The sequence below is a fragment of the Argiope bruennichi genome, chromosome 7, assembly GCF_947563725.1.
Source record: "Argiope bruennichi chromosome 7, qqArgBrue1.1, whole genome shotgun sequence".
Lineage (NCBI taxonomy): Eukaryota > Metazoa > Arthropoda > Arachnida > Araneae > Araneidae > Argiope > Argiope bruennichi.
The window spans coordinates 7,777,689-7,797,483 of NC_079157.1; the positions used below are offsets into that span (position 1 = coordinate 7,777,689).

The 19,795-nt window shown below is 40.5% G+C and overlaps 1 protein-coding gene across 3 annotated transcripts in view; it reads left to right on the forward strand.

Annotated features, from left to right (window-relative positions):
• LOC129976747 (fibroin heavy chain-like) overlaps positions 1-14,651 on the forward strand; it is a 42,903-nt gene extending 28,252 nt beyond the window's left edge. For 2 of the 3 annotated variants that reach the window (XM_056090476.1, XM_056090478.1), the window contains exons 14-20: positions 998-1,948; positions 3,172-4,122; positions 5,346-6,296; positions 7,520-8,467; positions 9,691-10,614; positions 11,837-12,808; positions 14,032-14,651. In XM_056090476.1, coding sequence (XP_055946451.1) covers positions 998-1,948; positions 3,172-4,122; positions 5,346-6,296; positions 7,520-8,467; positions 9,691-10,614; positions 11,837-12,808; positions 14,032-14,510 — 6,176 coding nt within the window. In that variant the 3' untranslated portion in view covers positions 14,511-14,651. The remainder of the gene's footprint in view (positions 1-997; positions 1,949-3,171; positions 4,123-5,345; positions 6,297-7,519; positions 8,468-9,690; positions 10,615-11,836; positions 12,809-14,031) is intronic. The other variant, XM_056090477.1, reaches the window with a different exon arrangement.
• The last annotated feature ends 5,144 nt before the right edge of the window (positions 14,652-19,795 follow it).

Consider the following 19,795-nt stretch of genomic DNA (forward strand, 5'->3'; position numbering starts at 1 on the left):
AAATATAAAACTTCTATAAATACAAAACGCTTCTATCTCACATGCAGTGTCATGTCTACAAATACACAGGACAAAATGAATAAATCATTATCAGCAAATTAAGAATTGGACGAAAAGTTTCAAATGCAGCATTTCGAGAAAAAAAAATACATGGTATCGAGAAAGAGCCAATAAACTACATGGTTTTGTTGTCAATTAAACTCATTAAACTGTATCATTATTTCTGTGCACATTCCACCACTATATCGCATTTTCCATCCAAAATGTGTGACACGACGAAATAACCTGGCAATGTTTTTAAATTCATGCTCTTCTTGGAGAACTTCTTTTATTCTATTTCTTGTCGATTATTTTAATTTAATTTCTCTTCCTCACATATTTATTTACCATCTCTAGAAAGACTCACTTCCAAACTAGAAACATTGCTTTTCTGTCACAGTTAACACATAAAAATGATTTCGAGGAAAGAATGCTGTTAAAGTCGCCAACAAACGTATAGCTTTCCGACACGAAAACCTATGCGCCTCCTGTACTTGGCTAACTATTATTCCCTGTCCTTCCGACCCCTTTTTCTTAAATGGAACGATTTCTATAATAAATACCGCCTCTGTATTTTGTATTTGCGACAATTTCCGCTATATTATCAATCACTAATTTACTTTCTGATGTCACTTTGAATTGTTATTATAAATACAATTCAATATACGTGACTAATATTTAAAGATTTTTCTATTTCAATAATCGTTTCAGACGCATATCATTAATCCGAATATTTTAATAGACATCCTAATCCTGAGGAAACGTGCTACTTTAGCAGGCACAAAGTTTATTGAGAAAGTATTTCAAGTAATTTCATATAACCAGATGAACACAAGTATGGCAAACCTACAACGAAATATATTTGCATCTACTATTACTTTAAATGCCGTTAAGAATATCCATTCCAAAGAAATCATTGATTGAGCATTCAAGTACATTTGTCATGTTTTTTTCATAGGAGGAGCTGGTGCACCAGGAGGACCTGGAGGTCCAGGTGGACCAGGCGGCCCTGGAGGTCCAGGTGGATTTGGCGGAGGAGCAGGAATCGGCGGTGGTGTTGGATCAGGAGCTGGAGGTGTTGGACCGTCTGGAGGTGCTGGTGGAACAGGTCCGGTATCTGTCTCTTCTACTGTAAGTGTCGGTGGTGCTGGCGGACCAGGCGCAGGTGGACCAGGAGTAGGAGGACCAGGAGCAGGTGGAGCAGGAGCTGGTGGTGTCGGAACTGGAGGATTTGGAGGTCCAGGTGGATTCGGTGGACCGGGAGGTCCTGGAGGACCAGGCGGCCCAGGAGGAGCAGGCGGAGGCGCCGGCGGCGCTGGCGGATTGTACGGACCTGGAGGTGCTGGAGGATTGTACGGTCCCGGAGGATTATACGGACCTGGAGGAGCTGGTGCACCTGGAGCTCCCGGAGCTCCGGGTAGAGCAGGAGGTATCGGAGGTATAGCCGGAGCTGGTGGGGTCGGACCTGGTGGAGTCTCTGGAGGTGCTGGCGGAGGAGGTGTATCAGTTACAGAATCAGTTACTGTTGGTGGAGCCGGAGGTGCAGGAGCAGGAGCTGGTGGAATCGGTGGACCATCAGGTCTGGGAGCAGCCGGAGCAACTGGTGGATTCGGTGGTGCTGGAGGACCTGGTGGACCAGGAGGACCCGGTGGACCAGGAGGATTTGGAGGTTCAGGCGGAGGAGCAGGAGCCGGTGGTGTCGGACCCGGCGGAATCTCTGGAGGTGCTGGCGGATCAGGTGTAACAGTTGTAGAGTCAGTTACTGTTGGTGGAGCCGGAGGACCAGGAGCTGGTGGTGTCGGTCCAGGAGGTGTCGGACCTGGAGGAGTTGGACCGGGAGGTATTTACGGACCAGGAGGAGCTGGAGGACTTTACGGACCGGGTGCAGGTGGAGCCTTCGGAGCAGGAGGTGAGATATATTTTTAAGATCTTTAGAACACAAATATATGTCAGGTCAAGACAATTGTACACTTTATTTTGAGGCGGTCTGTAAATTGGAATCCTCGGAACACCTCCCATCTTCTTATGCTGCTCTATAAAAATGCTTCCTTCATTTTACAAACGACAATATTTCATTAGCAGATTCCTTTCGAACAGTGTTTTACGCTTTAACTCTTTCCTCAAACACTCTTTTAAAATATAAAACTTCTATAAATACAAAACGCTTCTATCTCACATGCAGTGTCATGTCTACAAATACACAGGACGAAATGAATAAATCATTATCAGCAAATTAAGAATTGGACGAAAAGTTTCAAATGCAGCATTTCGAGAAAAAAAATACATGGTATCGAGAAAGAGCCAATAAACTACATGGTTTTGTTGTCAATTAAACTCATTAAACTGTATCATTATTTCTGTGCACATTCCACCACTATATCGCATTTTCCATCCAAAATGTGTGACACGACGAAATAACCTGGCAATGTTTTTAAATTCATGCTCTTCTTGGAGAACTTCTTTTATTCTATTTCTTGTCGATTATTTTAATTTAATTTCTCTTCCTCACATATTTATTTACCATCTCTAGAAAGACTCACTTCCAAACTAGAAACATTGCTTTTCTGTCACAGTTAACACATAAAAATGATTTCGAGGAAAGAATGCTGTTAAAGTCGCCAACAAACGAATAGCTTTCCGACACGAAAACCTATGCGCCTCCTGTACTTGGCTAACTATTATTCCCTGTCCTTCCGACCCCTTTTTCTTAAATGGAACGATTTCTATAATAAATACCGCCTCTGTATTTTGTATTTGCGACAATTTCCGCTATATTATCAATCACTAATTTACTTTCTGATGTCACTTTGAATTGTTATTATAAATACAATTCAATATACGTGACTAATATTTAAAGATTTTTCTATTTCAATAATCGTTTCAGACGCATATCATTAATCCGAATATTTTAATAGACATCCTAATCCTGAGGAAACGTGCTATTTTAGCAGGCACAAAGTTTATTGAGAAAGTATTTCAAGTAATTTCATATACCCAGATGAACACAAGTTATGGCAAACCTACAACGAAATATATTTGCATCTACTATTACTTTAAATGCCGTTAAGAATATCCATTCCAAAGAAATCATTGATTGAGCATTCAAGTACATTTGCCATGTTTTTTTCATAGGAGGAGCTGGTGCACCAGGAGGACCTGGAGGTCCAGGTGGACCAGGCGGCCCTGGAGGTCCAGGTGGATTTGGCGGAGGAGCAGGAATCGGCGGTGGTGTTGGACCAGGAGCTGGAGGTGTTGGACCGTCTGGAGGTGCTGGTGGAACAGGTCCGGTATCTGTCTCTTCTACTGTAAGTGTCGGTGGTGCTGGCGGACCAGGCGCAAGTGGACCAGGAGTAAGAGGACCAGGAGCAGGTGGAGCAGGAGCTGGTGGTGTCGGAACTGGAGGATTTGGAGGTCCAGGTGGATTCGGTGGACCGAGAGGTCCTGGAGGACCAGGCGGCCCAGGAGGAGCAGGCGGAGGCGCCGGCGGCGCTGGCGGATTGTACGGACCTGGAGGTGCTGGAGGATTGTACGGTCCCGGAGGATTATACGGACCTGGAGGAGCTGGTGCACCTGGAGCTCCCGGAGCTCCGGGTAGAGCAGGAGGTATCGGAGGTATAGCCGGAGCTGGTGGGGTCGGACCTGGTGGAGTCTCTGGAGGTGCTGGCGGAGGAGGTGTATCAGTTACAGAATCAGTTACTGTTGGTGGAGCCGGAGGTGCAGGAGCAGGAGCTGGTGGAATCGGTGGACCATCAGGTCTGGGAGCAGCCGGAGCAACTGGTGGATTCGGTGGTGCTGGAGGACCTGGTGGACCAGGAGGACCCGGTGGACCAGGAGGATTTGGAGGTTCAGGCGGAGGAGCAGGAGCCGGTGGTGTCGGACCCGGCGGAATCTCTGGAGGTGCTGGCGGATCAGGTGTAACAGTTGTAGAGTCAGTTACTGTTGGTGGAGCCGGAGGACCAGGAGCTGGTGGTGTCGGTCCAGGAGGTGTCGGACCTGGAGGAGTTGGACCGGGAGGTATTTACGGACCAGGAGGAGCTGGAGGACTTTACGGACCGGGTGCAGGTGGAGCCTTCGGAGCAGGAGGTGAGATATATTTTTAAGATCTTTAGAACACAAATATATGTCAGGTCAAGACAATTGTACACTTTATTTTGAGGCGGTCTGTAAATTGGAATCCTCGGAACACCTCCCATCTTCTTATGCTGCTCTATAAAAATGCTTCCTTCATTTTACAAACGACAATATTTCATTAGCAGATTCCTTTCGAACAGTGTTTTACGCTTTAACTCTTTCCTCAAACACTCTTTTAAAATATAAAACTTCTATAAATACAAAACGCTTCTATCTCACATGCAGTGTCATGTCTACAAATACACAGGACGAAATGAATAAATCATTATCAGCAAATTAAGAATTGGACGAAAAGTTTCAAATGCAGCATTTCGAGAAAAAAAATACATGGTATCGAGAAAGAGCCAATAAACTACATGGTTTTGTTGTCAATTAAACTCATTAAACTGTATCATTATTTCTGTGCACATTCCACCACTATATCGCATTTTCCATCCAAAATGTGTGACACGACGAAATAACCTATCAATGTTTTTAAATTCATGCTCTTCTTGGAGAACTTCTTTTATTCTATTTCTTGTCGATTATTTTAATTTAATTTCTCTTCCTCACATATTTATTTACCATCTCTAGAAAGACTCACTTCCAAACTAGAAACATTGCTTTTCTGTCACAGTTAACACATAAAAATGATTTCGAGGAAAGAATGCTGTTAAAGTCGCCAACAAACGAATAGCTTTCCGACACGAAAACCTATGCGCCTCCTGTACTTGGCTAACTATTATTCCCTGTCCTTCCGACCCCTTTTTCTTAAATGGAACGATTTCTATAATAAATACCGCCTCTGTATTTTGTATTTGCGACAATTTCCGCTATATTATCAATCACTAATTTACTTTCTGATGTCACTTTGAATTGTTATTATAAATACAATTCAATATACGTGACTAATATTTAAAGATTTTTCTATTTCAATAATCGTTTCAGACGCATATCATTAATCCGAATATTTTAATAGACATCCTAATCCTGAGGAAACGTGCTATTTTAGCAGGCACAAAGTTTATTGAGAAAGTATTTCAAGTAATTTCATATACCCAGATGAACACAAGTTATGGCAAACCTACAACGAAATATATTTGCATCTACTATTACTTTAAATGCCGTTAAGAATATCCATTCCAAAGAAATCATTGATTGAGCATTCAAGTACATTTGCCATGTTTTTTTCATAGGAGGAGCTGGTGCACCAGGAGGACCTGGAGGTCCAGGTGGACCAGGCGGCCCTGGAGGTCCAGGTGGATTTGGCGGAGGAGCAGGAATCGGCGGTGGTGTTGGACCAGGAGCTGGAGGTGTTGGACCGTCTGGAGGTGCTGGTGGAACAGGTCCGGTATCTGTCTCTTCTACTGTAAGTGTCGGTGGTGCTGGCGGACCAGGCGCAAGTGGACCAGGAGTAAGAGGACCAGGAGCAGGTGGAGCAGGAGCTGGTGGTGTCGGAACTGGAGGATTTGGAGGTCCAGGTGGATTCGGTGGACCGAGAGGTCCTGGAGGACCAGGCGGCCCAGGAGGAGCAGGCGGAGGCGCCGGCGGCGCTGGCGGATTGTACGGACCTGGAGGTGCTGGAGGATTGTACGGTCCCGGAGGATTATACGGACCTGGAGGAGCTGGTGCACCTGGAGCTCCCGGAGCTCCGGGTAGAGCAGGAGGTATCGGAGGTATAGCCGGAGCTGGTGGGGTCGGACCTGGTGGAGTCTCTGGAGGTGCTGGCGGAGGAGGTGTATCAGTTACAGAATCAGTTACTGTTGGTGGAGCCGGAGGTGCAGGAGCAGGAGCTGGTGGAATCGGTGGACCATCAGGTCTGGGAGCAGCCGGAGCAACTGGTGGATTCGGTGGTGCTGGAGGACCTGGTGGACCAGGAGGACCCGGTGGACCAGGAGGATTTGGAGGTTCAGGCGGAGGAGCAGGAGCCGGTGGTGTCGGACCCGGCGGAATCTCTGGAGGTGCTGGCGGATCAGGTGTAACAGTTGTAGAGTCAGTTACTGTTGGTGGAGCCGGAGGACCAGGAGCTGGTGGTGTCGGTCCAGGAGGTGTCGGACCTGGAGGAGTTGGACCGGGAGGTATTTACGGACCAGGAGGAGCTGGAGGACTTTACGGACCGGGTGCAGGTGGAGCCTTCGGAGCAGGAGGTGAGATATATTTTTAAGATCTTTAGAACACAAATATATGTCAGGTCAAGACAATTGTACACTTTATTTTGAGGCGGTCTGTAAATTGGAATCCTCGGAACACCTCCCATCTTCTTATGCTGCTCTATAAAAATGCTTCCTTCATTTTACAAACGACAATATTTCATTAGCAGATTCCTTTCGAACAGTGTTTTACGCTTTAACTCTTTCCTCAAACACTCTTTTAAAATATAAAACTTCTATAAATACAAAACGCTTCTATCTCACATGCAGTGTCATGTCTACAAATACACAGGACGAAATGAATAAATCATTATCAGCAAATTAAGAATTGGACGAAAAGTTTCAAATGCAGCATTTCGAGAAAAAAAATACATGGTATCGAGAAAGAGCCAATAAACTACATGGTTTTGTTGTCAATTAAACTCATTAAACTGTATCATTATTTCTGTGCACATTCCACCACTATATCGCATTTTCCATCCAAAATGTGTGACACGACGAAATAACCTGGCAATGTTTTTAAATTCATGCTCTTCTTGGAGAACTTCTTTTATTCTATTTCTTGTCGATTATTTTAATTTAATTTCTCTTCCTCACATATTTATTTACCATCTCTAGAAAGACTCACTTCCAAACTAGAAACATTGCTTTTCTGTCACAGTTTACACATAAAAATGATTTCGAGGAAAGAATGCTGTTAAAGTCGCCAACAAACGTATAGCTTTCCGACACGAAAACCTATGCGCCTCCTGTACTTGGCTAACTATTATTCCCTGTCCCTCCGACCCCTTTTTCTTAAATGGAACGATTTCTATAATAAATACCGCCTCTGTATTTTGTATTTGCGACAATTTCCGCTATATTATCAATCACTAATTTACTTTCTGATGTCACTTTGAATTGTTATTATAAATACAATTCAATATACGTGACTAATATTTAAAGATTTTTCTATTTCAATAATCGTTTCACACGCATATCATTAATCCGAATATTTTAATAGACATCCTAATCCTGAGGAAACGTGCTACTTTAGCAGGCACAAAGTTTATTGAGAAAGTATTTCAAGTAATTTCATATACCCAGATGAACACAAGTTATGGCAAAGCTACAACGAAATATATTTGCATCTACTATTACTTTAAATGCCGTTAAGAATATCCATTCCAAATAAATCATTGATTGAGCATTCAAGTACATTTGTCATGTTTTATTCATAGGAGGAGCTGGTGCACCAGGAGGACCTGGAGGTCCAGGTGGACCAGGCGGCCCTGGAGGTCCAGGTGGATTTGGCGGAGGAACAGGAATCGGCGGTGGTGTTGGACCAGGAGCTGGAGGTGTTGGACCGTCTGGAGGTGCTGGTGGAACAGGTCCGGTATCTGTCTCTTCTACTGTAAGTGTCGGTGGTGCTGGCGGACCAGGCGCAGGTGGACCAGGAGTAGGAGGACCAGGAGCAGGTGGAGCAGGAGCTGGTGGTGTCGGAACTGGAGGATTTGGAGGTCCAGGTGGTTTCGGTAGACCGGGAGGTCCTGGAGGACCAGGCGGCCCAGGAGGAGCAGGCGGAGGCGCCGGCGGCGCTGGCGGATTGTACGGATCTGGAGGAGCTGGAGGATTGTACGGTCCCGGAGGATTATACGGACCTGGAGGAGCTGGTGCACCTGGAGCTCCCGGAGCTCCGGGTAGAGCAGGAGGTATCGGAGGTATAGCCGGAGCTGGTGGTGTCGGACCTGGTGGAGTCTCTGGAGGTGCTGGCGGAGGAGGTGTATCAGTTACAGAATCAGTTACTGTTGGTGGAGCCGGAGGTGCAGGAGCAGGAGCAGGAGCTGGTGGAATCGGTGGACCATCAGGTCTGGGAGGAGCCGGAGCAACTGGTGGATTCGGTGGTGCTGGAGGACCTGGTGGACCAGGAGGATTTGGAGGTTCAGGCGGAGGAGCAGGAGCCGGTGGTGTCGGACCCGGCGGAATCTCTGGAGGTGCTGGCGGTGCTGGCGGATCAGGTGTAACAGTTGTAGAGTCAGTTACTGTTGGTGGAGCCGGAGGACCAGGAGCTGGTGGTGTCGGTCCAGGAGGTGTCGGACCTGGAGGAGTTGGACCGGGAGGTATTTACGGACCAGGAGGAGCTGGAGGACTTTACGGACCGGGTGCAGGTGTAGCCTTCGGAGCAGGAGGTGAGATATATTTTTAAGATCTTTAGAACACAAATATATGTCAGGTCAAGACAATTGTACACTTTTTTTTGAGGCGGTCTGTAAATTGGAATCCTCGGAACACCTCCCATCGTCTTATGCTGCTCTATAAAAATGCTTCCTTCATTTTACAAACGACAATATTTCATTAGCAGATTCCTTTCGAACAGTGTTTTACGCTTTAACTCTTTCCTCAAACACTCTTTTAAAATATAAAACTGCTATAAATACAAAACGCTTCTATCTCACATGCAGTGTCATGTCTACAAATACACAGGACGAAATGAATAAATCATTATCAGCAAATTAAGAATTGGACGAAAAGTTTCAAATGCAGCATTTCGAGAAAAAAAAATACATGGTATCGAGAAAGAGCCAAAAAACTACATGGTTTTGTTGTCAATTAAACTCATTAAACTGTATCATTATTTCTGTGCACATTCCACCACTATATCGCATTTTCCATCCAAAATGTGTGACACGACGAAATAACCTGGCAATGTTTTTAAATTCATGCTCTTCTTGGAGAACTTCTTTTATTCTATTTCTTGTCGATTATTTTAATTTAATTTCTCTTCCTCACATATTTATTTACCATCTCTAGAAAGACTCACTTCCAAACTAGAAACATTGCTTTTCTGTCACAGTTAACACATAAAAATGATTTCGAGGAAAGAATGCTGTTAAAGTCGCCAACAAACGTATAGCTTTCCGACACGAAAACCTATGCGCCTCCTGTACTTGGCTAACTATTATTCCCTGTCCTTCCGACCCCTTTTTCTTAAATGGAACGATTTCTATAATAAATACCGCCTCTGTATTTTGTATTTGCGACAATTTCCGCTATATTATCAATCACTAATTTACTTTCTGATGTCACTTTGAATTGTTATTATAAATACAATTCAATATACGTGACTAATATTTAAAGATTTTTCTATTTCAATAATCGTTTCAGACGCATATCATTAATCCGAATATTTTAATAGACATCCTAATCCTGAGGAAACGTGCTACTTTAGCAGGCACAAAGTTTATTGAGAAAGTATTTCAAGTAATTTCATATAACCAGATGAACACAAGTATGGCAAACCTACAACGAAATATATTTGCATCTACTATTACTTTAAATGCCGTTAAGAATATCCATTCCAAATAAATCATTGATTGAGCATTCAAGTACATTTGTCATGTTTTTTTCATAGGAGGAGCTGGTGCACCAGGAGGACCTGGAGGTCCAGGTGGATTTGGCGGAGGAGCAGGAATCGGCGGTGGTGTTGGACCAGGAGCTGGAGGTGTTGGACCGTCTGGAGGTGCTGGTGGAACAGGTCCGGTATCTGTCTCTTCTACTGTAAGTGTCGGTGGTGCTGGCGGACCAGGCGCAGGTGGACCAGGAGTAGGAGGACCAGGAGCAGGTGGAGCAGGAGCTGGTGGTGTCGGAACTGGAGGATTTGGAGGTCCAGGTGGATTTGGTGGACCGGCAGGTCCTGGAGGACCAGGCGGTCCAGGAGGAGCAGTCGGAGGCGCCGGCGGCGCTGGCGGATTGTACGGACCTGGAGGTGCTGGAGGATTGTACGGTCCCGGAGGATTATACGGACCTGGAGGAGCTGGTGCACCTGGAGCTCCGGGTAGAGCAGGAGGTATCGGAGGTATAGCCGGAGCTGGTGGTGTCGGACCTGGTGGAGTCTCTGGAGGTGCTGGCGGAGGAGGTGTATCAGTTACAGAATCAGTTACTGTTGGTGGAGCCGGAGGTGCAGGAGCAGGAGCTGGTGGAATCGGTGGACCATCAGGTCTGGGAGGAGCCGGAGCAACTGGTGGATTCGGTGGTGCTGGAGGACCTGGTGGACCAGGAGGACCCGGTGGACCAGGAGGATTTGGAGGTTCAGGCGGAGGAGCAGGAGCCGGTGGTGTCGGACCCGGCGGAATCTCTGGAGGTGCTGGCGGTGTTGGCGGATCAGGTGTAACAGTTGTAGAGTCAGTTACTGTTGGTGGAGCTGGAGGACCAGGAGCTGGTGGTGTCGGTCCAGGAGGTGTCGGACCTGGAGGAGTTGGACCGGGAGGTATTTACGGACCAGGAGGAGCTGGAGGACTTTACGGACCGGGTGCAGGTGGAGCCTTCGGAGCAGGAGGTGAGATATATTTTTAAGATCTTTAGAACACAAATATATGTCAGGTCAAGACAATTGTACACTTTATTTTGAGGCGGTCTGTAAATTGGAATCCTCGGAACACCTCCCATCTTCTTATGCTGCTCTATAAAAATGCTTCCTTCATTTTACAAACGACAATATTTCATTAGCAGATTCCTTTCGAACAGTGTTTTACGCTTTAACTCTTTCCTCAAACACTCTTTTAAAATATAAAACTGCTATAAATACAAAACGCTTCTATCTCACATGCAGTGTCATGTCTACAAATACACAGGACGAAATGAATAAATCATTATCAGCAAATTAAGAATTGGACGAAAAGTTTCAAATGCAGCATTTCGAGAAAAAAATACATGGTATCGAGAAAGAGCCAATAAACTACATGGTTTTGTTGTCAATTAAACTCATTAAACTGTATCATTATTTCTGTGCACATTCCACCACTATATCGCATTTTCCATCCAAAATGTGTGACACGACGAAATAACCTGGCAATGTTTTTAAATTCATGCTCTTCTTGGAGAACTTCTTTTATTCTATTTCTTGTCGATTATTTTAATTTAATTTCTCTTCCTCACATATTTATTTACCATCTCTAAAAAGACTCACTTCCAAACTAGAAACATTGCTTTTCTGTCACAGTTAACACATAAAAATGATTTCGAGGAAAGAATGCTGTTAAAGTCGCCAACAAACGTATAGCTTTCCGACACGAAAACCTATGCGCCTCCTGTACTTGGCTAACTATTATTCCCTGTCCCTCCGACCCCTTTTTCTTAAATGGAACGATTTCTATAATAAATACCGCCTCTGTATTTTGTATTTGCGACAATTTCCGCTATATTATCAATCACTAATTTACTTACTGATGTCACTTTGAATTGTTATTATAAATACAATTCAATATAAGTGACTAATATTTAAAGATTTTTCTATTTCAATAATCGTTTCAGACGCATATCATTAATCCGAATATTTTAATAGACATCCTAATCCAGAGGAAACGTGCTACTTTAGCAGGCACAAAGTTTATTGAGAAAGTATTTCAAGTAATTTCATATACCCAGATGAACACAAGTTATGGCAAACCTACAACGAAATATATTTGCATCTACTATTACTTTAAATGCCGTTAAGAATATCCATTCCAAAGAAATCATTGATTGAGCATTCAAGTACATTTGTCATGTTTTTTTCATAGGAGGAGCTGGTGCACCAGGAGGACCTGGAGGTCCAGGTGGACCAGGCGGCCCTCGAGGTCCAGGTGGATTTGGCGGAGGAGCAGGAATCGGCGGTGGTGTTGGACCAGGAGCTGGAGGTGTTGGACCGTCTGGAGGTGCTGGTGGAACAGGTCCGGTATCTGTCTCTTCTACTGTAAGTGTCGGTGGTGCTGGCGGACCAGGCGCAGGTGGACCAGGAGTAGGAGGACCAGGAGCAGGTGGAGCAGGAGCTGGTGGTGTCGGAACTGGAGGATTTGGAGGTCCAGGTGGATTTGGTGGACCGGGTGGTCCTGGAGGACCAGGCGGCCCAGGAGGAGCAGTCGGAGGCGCCGGCGGCGCTGGCGGATTGTACGGATCTGGAGGTGCTGGAGGATTGTACGGTCCCGGAGGATTATACGGACCTGGAGGAGCTGGTGCACCTGGAGCTCCCGGAACTCCGGGTAGAGCAGGAGGTATCGGAGGTATAGCCGGAGCTGGTGGTGTCGGACCTGGTGGAGTCTCTGGAGGTGCTGGCGGAGGAGGTGTATCAGTTACAGAATCAGTTACTGTTGGTGGAGCCGGAGGTGCAGGAGCAGGAGCAGGAGCAGGAGCTGGTGGAATCGGTGGACCATCAGGTCTGGGAGGAGCCGGAGCAACTGGTGGATTCGGTGGTGCTGGAGGACCTGGTGGACCAGGAGGACCCTGTGGACCAGGAGGATTTGGAGGTTCAGGCGGAGGAGCAGGAGCCGGTGGTGTCGGACCCGGCGGAATCTCTGGAGGTGCTGGCGGTGCTGGCGGATCAGATGTAACAGTTGTAGAGTCAGTTACTGTTGGTGGAGCCGGAGGACCAGGAGCTGGTGGTGTCGGTCCAGGAGGTGTCGGACCTGGAGGAGTTGGACCGGGAGGTATTTACGGACCAGGAGGAGCTGGAGGACTTTACGGACCGGGTGCAGGTGGAGCCTTCGGAGCAGGAGGTGAGATATATTTTTAAGAACTTTAGAACACAAATATATGTCAGGTCAAGACAATTGTACACTTTATTTTGAGGCGGTCTGTAAATTGGAATCCTCGGAACACCTCCCATCTTCTTATGCTGCTCTATAAAAATGCTTCCTTCATTTTACAAACGACAATATTTCATTAGCAGATTCCTTTCGAACAGTGTTTTACGCTTTAACTCTTTCCTCAAACACTCTTTTAAAATATAAAACTTCTATAAATACAAAACGCTTCTATCTCACATGCAGTGTCATGTCTACAAATACACAGGACGAAATGAATAAATCATTATCAGCAAATTAAGAATTGGACAAAAAGTTTCAAATGCAGCATTTCGAGAAAAAAAATACATGGTATCGAGAAAGAGCCAATAAACTACATGGTTTTGTTGTCAATTAAACTCATTAAACTGTATCATTATTTCTGTGCACATTCCACCACTATATCGCATTTTCCATCCAAAATGTGTGACACGACGAAATAACCTGGCAATGTTTTTAAATTCAAGCTCTTCTTGGAGAACTTCTTTTATTCTATTTCTTGTCGATTATTTTAATTTAATTTCTCTTCCTCACATATTTATTTACCATCTCTAGAAAGACTCACTTCCAAACTAGAAACATTGCTTTTCTGTCACAGTTAACACATAAAAATGATTTCGAGGAAAGAATGCTGTTAAAGTCGCCAACAAACGTATAGCTTTCCGACACGAAAACCTATGCGCCTCCTGTACTTGGCTAACTATTATTCCCTGTCCTTCCGACCCCTTTTTCTTAAATGGAACGATTTCTATAATAAATACCGCCTCTGTATTTTGTATTTGCGACAATTTCCGCTATATTATCAATCACTAATTTACTTTCTGATGTCACTTTGAATTGTTATTATAAATACAATTCAATATACGTGACTAATATTTAAAGATTTTTCCATTTCAATAATCGTTTCAGACGCATATCATTAATCCGAATATTTTAATAGACATCCTAATCCTGAGGAAACGTGCTACTTTAGCAGGCACAAAGTTTATTGAGAAAGTATTTCAAGTAATTTCATATACCCAGATGAACACAAGTTATGGCAAACCTACAACGAAATATATTTGCATCTACTATTACTTTAAATGCCGTTAAGAATATCCATTCCAAATAAATCATTGATTGAGCATTCAAGTACATTTGTCATGTTTTTTTCATAGGAGGAGCTGGTGCACCAGGAGGACCTGGAGGTCCAGGTGGATTTGGCGGAGGAGCAGGAATCGGCGGTGGTGTTGGACCAGGAGCTGGAGGTGCTGGACCGTCTGGAGGTGCTGGTGGAACAGGTCCGGTATCTGTCTCTTCATCTTTTACTGTCGGTGGAGGCGTGTCTACAGGTGGTGTTTTAGCTGCCGCTAGTTATGCTCCTTCGACTAGTGGATATGCAAGATTACCAAATTTGGTTAATAGTATTAAGAGTTCTATGCAGGGAGGAGGATTTAATTATCAGAATTTTGGAAATATGCTTTCGCAGTATGCCACAGGTTCTGGTTCTTGCAGCTATTATGATTTAAATCTTTTGATGGATGCCCTTTTGGCAGCGCTTCACACCCTCAGCTACCAGGGAGCTTCTTATGTCCCTTCATATCCGTCGCCATCTGCGATGTCAGCTTACTCGCAATACGTTCGAAGATGCTTCTGAATGTGATCCAGTTTTCGTGATGCGTCTAATCGGCTTTAACTTTTTCTACATTACTACAAAAAATAATTGCTTTGTGATTTAATTGCATATGTTTTCAAATAATTAATAATTTTATAAGAGAATAAAATATTATTTTAAAAGCAACAAAATAGAGTGTCTTAATTTCTGCCGTCATTTTTGTTTGCCTATTTGATTTATTGTGCTTTTATATTAGTGAGCACTTTTATGTAATTTACTATTAAAACACTCTTTTCAGTTTCAAATATGAAATCATGAAATTTATAAGCACATTTAGCAATTGTTCTGTTTCAGGATGATTAGATTTATAAATTGGAAGCAACTTTAGAAGTCTTTTGTAATTTGTAAACTAAATATCTTAATGTTGTAATATTAACTGTCGAATTTTTTGGTAATTAATTCTACCTCTTAAAGTAATGAAACAAATAATGTGTTTACAAAATATTTTGTAATATATTTAAAAATCGTATACATTCATCAGCTTCTACATTTTAATGCATATGCCAACGGATATTCGCTTATGACTGGCATTATTTGAATGAGATAGCTTATTAGAAGTTATTTCTAAGCAGATACAATGTTTAAGTATGAAAATTGTATCTGCTGAGATACAATTCAATACAATACAATACAAAATTTCTTTTTTTTAGAAATTAAATTAAGAATTCTTAAAAAATACATTTTTAACATTAGACTATGAAAAACTGAAAGTTCACTTATTTTCTAGTCTTGGTTCAGAATTATAAATTTCAGCCAGTTTTACATTCTGTTACTTTTAAGTTCACTTTTAGACAGCGAGAGTGGAAGGAAAGAATTTCATTGAATTAATCGATAAACTTAATCAAATTCTAAAAAAATGTCAAAATAATGAGAATACTCATTGTATAAATTTCAAAATGCTGGGAAGTGGATCGAAAATTGATTACAAAATTAAAACCAGATTAACAAGTATAGAACATGTTAAATAAAATTACACAAAAGCAATATCAGATGCTCGCATTTTCAAATGTTGTAATATGTTTTTATATTTAAAAGATCAAGCAAAATCTTCAGGGGAACAGTGACGCATATGTGTGTATTGATTTTTCACTAAATTAAATTAATTTTTGTGGGAGAGAATAATTTAAACTTGATGAGGGAAAGTTTACTCTTAATTTGTTTCCTTTTCATGATTTACGTGATAGTTGGCAATAAAGCAAAAAGTTACAATCTATACTTATAATAAAGCTCAATGTATGTGTGTTGGTGCTCTACAGGCCAGACCGTTTGATATACAGCTACAAAATTTGGTACATGCATACCTTAGAGGTCGGAAATGTGCACCTCGGAGCTCTTTTTTTAAATTTTTAATTAAAATTTCAATTAATTAAAAATTAAGCAAAATTTGGCACTTTTACGCTATAACTTCCTAAAATATTACAGCACAAAATTTATTTTACATCATGTTGAAGATCAAAAATAATCTTTTCAATGATACTTACATTTTAACTAACTAATAAAATTTCTGTTTTTAAATAATTTTTTTTAAAAATTTACATTACTAATATAAATGTGAAAGTTTGGATGGATGGATGGATGGATGTTTGTTACTCAATAACGCCAGAATGCCTGAACGGAATTGGATGAAATTTGGCACAGAGATAGATTATAGTCAGGAATGGGGCATACGCTACTGTTTATCCCGGCTAATTGAGTCTTTATTTTTTTAATTAAAAACCAACCTTCCTATCAAAAACCCTTTTTTATTTTACCACCTCCAAATGAGTAAGGCTTAAGTTTTTTTTACCCCACACTAACGAGGTTAGGCTTAACATGTTTTCGACCGATTATTTCAAAAGATTCTCTTTATTTTCTTAATGTTTGATGCATTTAAAATTAAACATTGTTAATTAATCCATCTTTCGGATTCATTCTGATGTAATTTTGAATTAAAATAAAATTTAATAAAGCAATTAAAATTTTCTAATCTGCATAACGTTTGCCAACTGAAGTAGAAAATTCACGCATTTGCATTACCATAAATGGTGTTGAAAATTCACGCATGCGCAGTGTGTTCTGATTGTTGACAACTGTATTTTCAACGGATACGGATTTGATTTTGATTAATTTGTTTGCAGTTTTGTTTTATTTCAGTTACACACTGTAAATTAATTGTTTTAGGTTAGCTGTGAGCTTTTCTGATTGAATTGTATTCATGTTAGTTATATATTTTTCGTATATGCTTATAGTTTAAGGTACATCGTATTTTAATTTTTTTTTTTTTTTTTCCACAGTAACGTGGTTAGGTTTAACATGTTTTCGACCGATTATTTCAAACAATTCTGTTTATTTTCTAAGTGTTTGAAGCATTTAAAATTAAACGTTAATTAATCGATGTGTTCATTCTGGGAAAATTTGGTTGAAAATTTTTTGAGATATTACATAAATTAAGAAAGATATTTTTTAGTGCTCATAAGGTTTGATTGCTCAGCGACTCTGTTTTCAGTACTGATATTTTTAAAAAAATACTTCGTTTCAGTAAAAAATGTTCTTACATTAATTGCAGTTGAATCATTTCCACTTTAATTTAAAGCATAAATTCTACGGGAGCTAACATAAAATTAGAGATATATATATTACGTTATGGCTGAAGGCCTTTATAATATTATGAGTGAATTATATGAATAGCAGAATTTGAAGCTAAAATACTTTGATGAATAAGCTATTAAAATAGGAGTTACATAACATATTTAATTATTAAAATTTTAACGAGCATTAAGATTGGCGAACCGGCTGGTCACCAAAGGTGGGTAATAATAAATAAAATAATATTTCACTGAAAATTGCTTCAAAAAATCTTAAAGATCAGAAAGGCGCCAAAGGCCTTATAAACTTTCATCATTACCATTGTTTTGGCCCATGATATCTCATTTTAAAAAAAACTCAATGAAATATAAATGTAGAGACATGTTCACTCTGGCTCGAAAAACGGGCCTCTACTAACCGGATAATATGTCAAATCAAATATCTCTCACGGGCCCTAGGGGAAAGCCCGGTTGAGATGAATGCTTAGAGAATGCTGAAATTACAAGATTCACACACTCATTTAACATAAACGAATTTAATGAACTGGACGAACGGCTGGGCCGTTTTACATCGACAAACGCTATTACAGTACTGAATTCAGTTTTAATGGCGGGAATCTGAGAGCTTTTTATTGGCTGTTGAGTGATGACGCGAGCGCCGCCAGGATGACGCTCCGTACACCACATAAATAAAACACAAAATCTTGGACTGTGTCACCATTGCTTTATTTTCAACCTCACAGAAACGTACTAAAGGGTTATATCATTTGGCCACTTGATGGCTCTACAAAATTAGTTGATAGAACGTTATGCTGACTTATTTGAGCCAACAACCAGGATCATATTTGTGAGGGATGACCATGAGTTCTTTCATGTGGCGCATGACATTTAAATGTACATTGTTTTACTCAATGTACAGTAGTATCAAAAGTATTAAAAAAAATTATGAAACAATTTTTTTTACAATTTAAATTGGATGAAGTTAGATGGAAATAAATCATACTGCATTTCAAATTATATTTTGAAATGCAGTGAACGAATTATTTTGTTGGACTTCAACAGCAATTGACGATTTGTTAGATGGAAATAATTTTGAATTGAGTTTGATGGAAATATAGTTGTGCCACTCATTATAAAATCTAAAGATTCAAGACAAACTATCTATAAGAGGTTAAAATCATGTAAAGGGATTTTTAAGGTGTTTTTGTTTTCCTTTTTATTTATAATGTTCTAAAGATTTTAATTTTTTCATTAATTACCTAAATATATTTGTATGCAGTATTTTCACAATATTACAAAAGCACCACCCATATTTTCTGTAATTCGTTGCGATTGCATTTTTAAACAGCCTTCGCGAAATCAAGATTCTCATTTATTACATACATTTGAGAAAAGTGTAACATCTTGCAGGTGTTGATTCTTAAATCTATCCCAGTCAATAACTAAAGGCGATTTATGTGCGTTTTTTTGCATTCATTCGTTGTTCATTCATTCATATGTACATTCATATATTTACGTTTATCTATATTCTCTTGACTAAAGTAAAAGTGGTGTACAGCCGCAGAACAAAAAGGAGCCACGCAGTTTTTTTTCTTTCGAACAATCATAGAAAGGGTATCATTCGAAAGGAATTAACGAACATTTATAGATTTTTGAAGTTAAAATTTCATAAGAGGTCGTTCATATATTGAAATATGAACAATTTCAAAATTTCTAACACAGCACACATTCCTCTCAACAAATTTCAAAACAACATGAAACATTCTTCCCAGAAACCAAATTTCATTAGTCTAGGTCAATTATTTTCGAAATCATGAGCTAACAAAGTTTTCAATAAAATGTTAAAATAAAATTTTAAACTTTCATTTATATACTAAAAATAATATATTTATTGACTTCAACTCCTTTTTGCTATGAAAATACAAAGTATTCTGCACATTGTACATACATAGTTATGATTTAAAAGTAATCTTTAATACGCAAAAAAATTAAAAACTTTTTTAAATGGCAACACATCTAAACGTGGGCATAAATCGAAGAGCAAAGTCATTTTATGGGGACCTGCAAAATTTCATCTCATTCCCACAATGAGCTTATTTCAGTTACATTAAGTGTTTTGTTTTGCCTCTAAAACGATGCGTTTAAGGATACATTCACAAATCTCAAAATGTCGGTTGAGTTTTGTTGGACATTCAAGTGTAACTGTTTATGCATTTCGTGAACAAAATATTATTTTCCACGCTGTTATAAATTTGAATATCTATAAAAAATTACCATCAAAAGCAAAAATACGAAGTCAATATAAAAAAAATTGCATTCCCGTACTTTTATTAAAAGTCGCTGATTTTAAATGTGGAACATAGTCTCCGTGCTTCTGGCAATTTTTTTTCGTTAATTTTTACTCTTTAGGTGATATAATGTCATTTACAGAATGTCAGAAATTACTACAAAACGGGAATTTTATTTCTTTATAAAGTCTTTATAGGATCGTAACTATTTAATTTTATAAACTTAGTAACCAAATTATTTTCTCTAGAACTAATAATAACGAACTCCATATTCTGTAACAAGAAAAAATCAGGTTTGTATTTGCTTAAATGTATTGTAAGTATGTTACTGTCCTCAATATTTCTTAGTAAAGTCTGAAATCTCATAAAATTAATCTGCTGTAGATGTAATTATTAAAACACTAGCTGGTAAATG